At 36.2% G+C, this 7,840-nt stretch overlaps 1 protein-coding gene across 1 annotated transcript in view; it reads left to right on the plus strand.

Moving 5' to 3' along the window:
• Positions 1-7,840, plus strand: part of LOC101508004 (uncharacterized) — a 14,631-nt gene extending 6,791 nt beyond the window's left edge. Inside the window, exon 5 of the mRNA XM_004513691.4 lies at positions 7,414-7,840. Within this exon, the coding sequence (XP_004513748.1) occupies positions 7,414-7,485 (72 nt within the window). The 3' untranslated portion in view covers positions 7,486-7,840. The remainder of the gene's footprint in view (positions 1-7,413) is intronic.

Here is a 7,840-nt window from a genome sequence, read left to right on the forward strand (position 1 = left end):
TAGTATTAACCTATTCTTTGCAATATCTTTGGCATTATATAAATCTGCAAATAATTTGTGATAGTTGAAAAGAATAGGAGAAGAATATAAGATAAAAAAAAAAAAGAATAGGAGAACAATAATTCTATTCTGATTGATTCAAATGTACAGGGAATTTCTCTCTTTAATAGAGAAAGAAATAGAATCCTAAATTAATTACAGGGATCCATCCTAATATAATTACAGGTTATTGACAATAAAGACTACCTAAAATATAATAACTTAAGAAGGAAACAATATAATAAGTAATAACTAAAGAAAGAAATAATATAAATGTATAAGATATTTTGATTCTGCAACAATCCCCCTCAAGCTGGCTTGAAAATGTCTTCCATGGACAGATTCCTGGTTATATAATCAAAAGGTTTCTTGGGTAGTCCTTTGGTTAAGATATATGCCAATTGTTCCGTAGTGGGAATTTAGGTACTACATATCTGCCCGCTTTCTATTTTTTCCTTGATGAAATGTTTGTCAACTTCAACATGCTTGATCCTATCATGTAGGACTGGGTTGTGCACAATAGATATTGCGGATTTATTGTCACAATATAGTTTTATAGGTGGAGAATTATAAAACTTCAATTCTTGTAGGAGCTTTTCCACCCACAGCCCCTCACAAATTCCATGGGCTACAGCTCTAAATTCAGCTTCAGTACTACTTCTTGCTACAACACTTTGTTTCTTGCTTCTCCAACTAACCAAGTTTCCCCCATCAGTGTAGGCTTCTATTTGAAGGTGTCCATGATTTTTCCTGGTGCATGCATGAGCTGGCTCACCAAACTCACAGCAAAGGCTATGTCTGGACGTGTGTGAGATAGGTATATTAGCCTTCCTACCAATCGTTGGTACCTTCCTTCATCTACCATATTTTCAGCTTCAGTGAGCTGCAATTTTATGTTCGGTTCCATGGGTGTTTCAACATACATCAAAGTAATCCAGTTTCTTCTAAAAGATCCAGAACGTACTTCCGCTGATTCATAAAAATACCCTACTTAGACCTCGCAAACTCAATTCTCAAGGAAGTATTTTAGGGGACCAAGTTCCTTTATTTCAAAGACCTTAGCTAGTTTCTCCCTCAAGCTTTTAAACTCCAAGCTATCATCATCTGTTAATATGATATCTTCCACATATACAATCAAAATAGCAATTTTATTAGTGGTTGAATGTTTATAAAACAAAGTACTGTCAACTTGTGGATATAACCAATTCCTTTTACCATGGTTCCAAACCTCTAAAACCAAGCTCTTGGAGATTGTTTCAATCCATAGAAAGATTTCTTTAGTCTGCACACCTTATTTCTTCCTAGTTTTTTTCATCAAATCCAGGGGGAAGACTCATGAACACTTCTTCCTCTAGCTCCCCATTTAAAAAACCATTTTTTTACATCCAATTGATGCAAAGGCCAATTGAAGTTGGCAGCAAGGGATAGAAGAACCCGTATGGAATTAAGTTTAGCAACTGGAGCAAAGGTCTCCTGATAATCTACACCATAAGCTTGGGTAAATCCCTTAGATCATCATTAGAAGTGGAAATTTTGGAATTACCTGCTTGTTCTCATGGCATCTCTGTTAAACCATCTTCTGGGGTTTCCGGTTGACTGGATGCATAAATGATGAACTGGATTCTGGCCTTTGTAGGATATTTTCGAGTATAAACACGAAGCTCCTACTTTTAATGTGGTTCTTTTTCCTCTATTTGGGCACAAACTAAGTTTGGGACAAGGTTTCCCTCATCAATTTCAGGATCTGTTTCCACCACATGTTCATTTGTTTCCACATGTTCTACCTCTTTATGTGCAATTGTGTGATCAATTAACTCTATATCCTCAGAGTTAAAAACAGGGTTTGGCAAAGGTTCATTGACACTCTCCTCCTGAAGGGAATTTTTCATGATAGAAAGGTTGTAGTTCTAAGAAAGTGACATCCATACTAATAGGAAGTTTCTGTGTTAGGATTGTAACATCTATACCCCTTTTGGTTGGGAGTGTTGAAAATATATTTATGTTCTTTATATTTATTACATATCATGTAAATAGAGATAATATCTCGCATATTTATTTTTGTATTTATTGCCTTGAGTCTATATAAAACTGACTCCTGTTGTGTAGTTCAAACACACAGTTTCACCATATGTCTCTCATTTTCTCTTATTCAAAATGGTATCTAGAGCCTATTAAGAGAGACAACCCTATACCGTGATTACTCTGGGACCCACTGTCCTTCGGTGAGATTTTTTTTCCGGCAAACCATGTCCCAATTCCGGTTTACCCCTTCTTTGTTGCTGTTAGTTTTTTTTTCAGCAAATTATTCGCAGTACTGTTCATCACACGACACTGTTCACGCGTCAATGCTGTTCATTGCGCGCGGTCATCGCAAAAAAAGAAAAAATTGCCTCTTCCGCCACTGTTTCGCTGCTGGTTTTAGGTAATTGTTTATTGACTATGGCTACTTATGAAGATTTTCTTAGGTGGGTAGAGTACTGTCAGAACTTGAGTTCTATTTCGGCCGCACAAAGTGGTAATTCACCTATTTGCATCTCACCTTCTCTAACCCATGGATTCTCGATTCTGGTGCATCTGACCTTATTACTGGTAATAAAGCTTTTTTCTCTTCTCTCACAACTTCTGTTTATTTACCTAGGATAGTCTCAGCAATGTTTCCCAAACACAGTCTCAAGGGATTCGCACTGTCCAAATCCTCCCTACTCTGTTAGTTACATTTGTCCTTTATGCGTCTGGATGTCCATTTAATTTAATTTCTATCAGTCGATTGACTCGTTCTCATGATTGTGTTGTCACATTTACTAATTGTAATGTTACTTTGCAAGATCGAATATCAGGATGACAAATTGGTGTCGGATGTGAGTCTAATGACCTTTATTATCTCTCAAACCCATCAACGACATGCCCTACCGCAAATTCTCCTCTCACTATCCATGCTCAATTAGATCATCCGAGTGTTCCCAAACTTCAACAATTAGTACCTAATCTAACCAAAAATATCTAGCTTAAATTGTGAGTCGTGTCAGTTAGGGAAACACACTCGTAGTCATTTTCCTGATCGAGCTTTGTCCCTGTTTGCTTTAGTTTACTCAGATGTGTGGGGTCTTTCTCGTACTATTTTCACACTTGAGTCTAGATATGTTGTTAACTTTATCGATGATTTTTTCTGCTGTAAGTGGTTATTTTTAATGAAAAATAGGTCTGAATTATTTTCTATTTTTGCATAATTTTGTAAGGAAATTAAAACTCAATTTGGTGTATCCATTCGCACTTTGCGTAGCGATAATGCCCGTGAATATTTGTCCCATCAATTTCAAAATTTTATGACCTCTAACAACATTCTTCATCAAACATCCTGTGCTCATACTCGTCAACAAAATGGCGTAGCCGAACGCAAAATTCGACGTTTTATTGAAACCGCTCGTACTCTCCTTCATGGTAATGTACCATCTTGCTTTTGGGGGCGATGTTGTTCTAACGGCGTGCTATCTTATAAATCGCATGCCTTCGTCTATTCTTGATAACAAAGTCCCTCACTCGATCCTCTTCTCTCATAACCCTCTTCATTCACTTCCTCCTCGTGTCTACGGGTCTACATGTTTTGTCCACAATCTCACTCCTGGTCTTGACAAACTTTCAGCTCGATCACTAAAATGTGTCTTTCTTGGTTATCATCGGTCCAAAAAAGGTTATCGTTGTTATTCTCCTACTCTTCGACGATATCTCATATCGGCTTATGTCACATTTTTTGAGTCTATTACATACTATGAGTCGCTTCCTGACCCTTTGTCTGCAACTATTCCTGTGGACCTACCAGAGTCTGTTTCACCTTCTCTTTTACCACTAAAGCCTATTACGTATGTCCCACCTGAGACATCTCCGGTGGCCCTTCCCGTTGTCCCACGTAAGACTCCTCTTGTGGATCCTCCAACTGTACAACCTCTTCAGACATACCGCTGTCGTCAACCACCATCGGTTGTACATATCCTTACACTCGTTCTTAATACCTAGGTCATTCCAAGCACTCTTTGGCCGCCACCTCCTCCTTTATCGGCCGACCCTTGATATTCCTAATGATGTTTGTAAAGGTATACGTCCTACTCGTAACCCATCCCCTCATTACATTGGTTTGAGTTACCATCGTATTTCTCCTTTGCATTATACTTGTTTGTCTTCCTTGTCTTATGTTTCCATTTCTAAATCTCCAGGTGAAGCTTTATCCCACCCAATGTTTAGACAAGCAATGATTGACGAGATGTGTGCACTTCAGAGTAGTGGTACCTGGGAATTGGTTCATTTACCATATGGAAAGTCTTTTAGTAGGATGTTGTTGGTTTTATACGGTGAAAATTAGTCCTGATGGTAAGATTGATCGTTTTAAAGCTTGTTTGGTGGCAAAAGGATACACTCAAATTTTTGACCTCGATTACAATGATACTTTCTCCCCTGTGGCTAAGATGACCTCTGTTAGACTACTCTCTATTACCGCCATCAGACATTTGTCTCTACACCAACTTGACATTAAAAATGCTTTTTTTGCATGGTGACCTTGAAGAAAAAGTGCATATAGAGCAACCACCTGAGTTTGTTGCTTGGGGGAGTCCTCTACCATGGTTTTTCGACTTTAGAGGTCTCTCTATGGTTTTAAACAGTCTCCTCGAGCTTGATTTGACAGATTTAGCACATTAGTGCAACAATTTGGTATGATTCGAAGTGAAGCTAATCATTATCTTTTCTATCGCCACTCAACCCAATGGTGCATTTACTTGATTGTCTATGTAGATGATATTGTCATAACTAGTAGTGATCAGCAAAACATACTCCAATTGAAACAACATTTATCTCATCAGTTTCAAACTAAAGATCTTGGCACGCTCCGCTACTTCTTGGGTATTGAGGTAGCCAATCTAAGGATGACCTAGTAATTTCACAAAGGAAATATGTTATGGATATTCATGAAGAGACAGGTTTATTGAATGCCAAGCCGGTTGGCACTCCTATGGATTCAAATGTCAAATTTCTACTTAATCATGGGGAGCCATTTTCAGATTCAGGGAAATACAGAAGATTGCTTGGTAAATTAAACAACCTCACAGTCATCCTTGCAGACATTTCTTTTGCAATCAGTGTGGTAAGCCAATTCTTAAACTCTCCTTGTCAAGAACACTGAGATGTTGTGATATGAATCTTGAAATACATTAAAGGTGCTCCAGGAAAAAGTCTAATTTATGAAAACAAAGGACATACTCAGATAGTTGGTTATTCAGATGTCGATTGGACATGCTCACGCAATGATAAGCGATCCACTTCTGGGTATTGTGTACTTGCTAGAGGAAACTTAATATCTTAGAAGAGTAAGAAACAAAGTGTAGTTGCAAGATCTAACGCTGAAGCTGAATACAAGACTATGGCATTAGTGACTTGTGAGCTCATTTGGTTGGAAACAATTACTCAAAGAGTCTCAATTTGAAGAGGCAACACAAATGACATTAATTTGTGATAATCAAGCAGCATTGCACTTTGTCTCTAATCCGGTTTTTCATGAGAGAACCAAGCATATTAAGATAGATTGTCACTTTGTAAGGGAGAAGATCAAATAGACGACGTCGCCACTAGCTTGTTAATTCCAATGATCAATTGGCAGATGTATTCACAATGCCTCTCAGAGGTCCTCAAATCAATTATATATGTATCAAGCTTGGTGCATATGATTTATATGTTCCAGCTTGAGGGAGAGTGTTGAAAATATATTTATGATCTTTATATTTATTATCTATCATGTAAATAGGGATAATATCTCCCATATTTATTTTTGTATTTATTGCCTTGAACCTATATAAAACTGACTCCGTTGTGTAGTTCAAACACACGGTTGCACCATATGTCTCATTTTCTTTCATTCAAGAGGGAGAATAACCAACAAAAATACATTTTTCAGCTCTTGGATCTAGTATAGACTGAGAGTTAGGGGTATACATAAAAACAGTACAACCAAACACTTTCTAAGGTAAATCAGTATGCAATCGACATGCTAGGAAAAAGGTTTTGAAAACATCTAGTGGTGTGCAATAACTTAACACATGAGTGGGCATCCTGTTGATGAGATATGAATTATGATGCTGTTAGAACAGCATCTCCCCATAAAAACTTAGGAACATTGCTCTCAAACATAATGGCAGTAGCTACTTCAAGAAGATGTCTATTTTTTCTTTTAGCTATGCCATTTTGTTGAGGCGTATTTGAGCATGTTGAAGAAACACTGAGTTTTTTATTAAAATATTCAGTACCATTGTCACTTCTCAAAATGGAGATTTTTGCATCAACTCGAGTTTCTATCATTTTTGAAAAACATTTAAATATCTCAGGTACTTCATATTTATCCTTCATAAGATAGACCCAACATAGTCGTGTATGATCATCAATAAAAGTCACAATGATCATCAATAAAAGTCACAAACCATCCTTTTTCCAAATTGAGTTGTAATTTTAGATGGACCCCATACATCAACTATGGATTAAATAAAAAGGTTTTTGGATGCATGGTAAGGTGGAGAGGAATAAGGGATTTTATAACTTTTAGAAAGAACACAACTTTCACATTCAAAAGAAGAACAATCAACATTTTTGAATAAATCTGGAAACAAATACCTAAAATATTTAAAATTAGGGTGCCCTATTCTATTATGCCAAAGCATTATTTGGTCCCTAACAGAGGTAGAACTAATACCACTAAGGCCAGAGTGACTTTATTTTCAAAAGCATCCTCAAAGTAATAGAGTCCATCCATCATTTTAGTACTACCAATCATCTTCCCTCAAAGTCTGGCCCTGAAAAATACAATGAGTGTTAAGAAACTTCACATTGCAATTTGAGTCTGCAGATTTTACTCAGAGAGAAGGTTACATGAAAATTTTGGTACATGTAGCACATTTTTTAAATCAATGTGCGTAGACAAATGAATTTCTCTCTTTAATATAGAAAGAAATAGAATCCTAAATTAATTACAGGGATTGTAATATAATTACAGGTTACTGACAATAAAAGACTACCTAAAATATAATAACTAAAGAAGGAAACAATATAATAACTAAAGAAGGAAATAATATAAATGTATAACATATTTTGATTCTGCAACAGTGATGTACAGTGTTTTTATATAACAGTAAAAGTCCTCTTCGAGTTCAACTTTTATTTCCTCTCTGTCCTTTTGGGTCTTTATTACTCCTACTTATACTGCCTTGCTGGCTACAGTAACAGTAGTTAATTTTTATTGTTCTACAGTATATTTCTTGCTACTTTAAATTTTATACTAATTTTAGACATTGAGTGATTTATAACATTTGATTTTTTATGAGAGTTATTTTTCTTGAACAGCTTGTGAAAGATTATCAAGCCTGGGCCTCTGGAAATACCTCAAGGCAACCTCTTGGGTCAGGTGAAATCTGAGATTTTGGGTAGTTGCCAGTTGCCACGGGTACTGGCTTTAATTTGTAGTGTTGATATGTTATTAGTCTATATAGAAATGCAGTTTGTAGTGTGTGCATGGATGAATTATTGGTTTGTTATTTAAGTATATATCTTTTTTTTCTTTCTGATTCTTTTTGCACAAATGGACCATAAGGGTAATTGTAAATCAAGGAAATCATTGTTAGTTATGATATTTACATTTATGGTCGCTTTGTGATGTCAATGTTAAAATTATAAGGAATGTGAAAGATTCACACAACTTTGTACATGGGTGATAATTTGGCTTTTTTGGTGGAAGAAATTCAATAAAGTGCAATCCTGTGAATTTTATTAA

Source organism: Cicer arietinum, chromosome 4, assembly GCF_000331145.2.
Source record: "Cicer arietinum cultivar CDC Frontier isolate Library 1 chromosome 4, Cicar.CDCFrontier_v2.0, whole genome shotgun sequence".
In the NCBI taxonomy this organism is placed as follows: Eukaryota; Viridiplantae; Streptophyta; class Magnoliopsida; order Fabales; family Fabaceae; genus Cicer; species Cicer arietinum.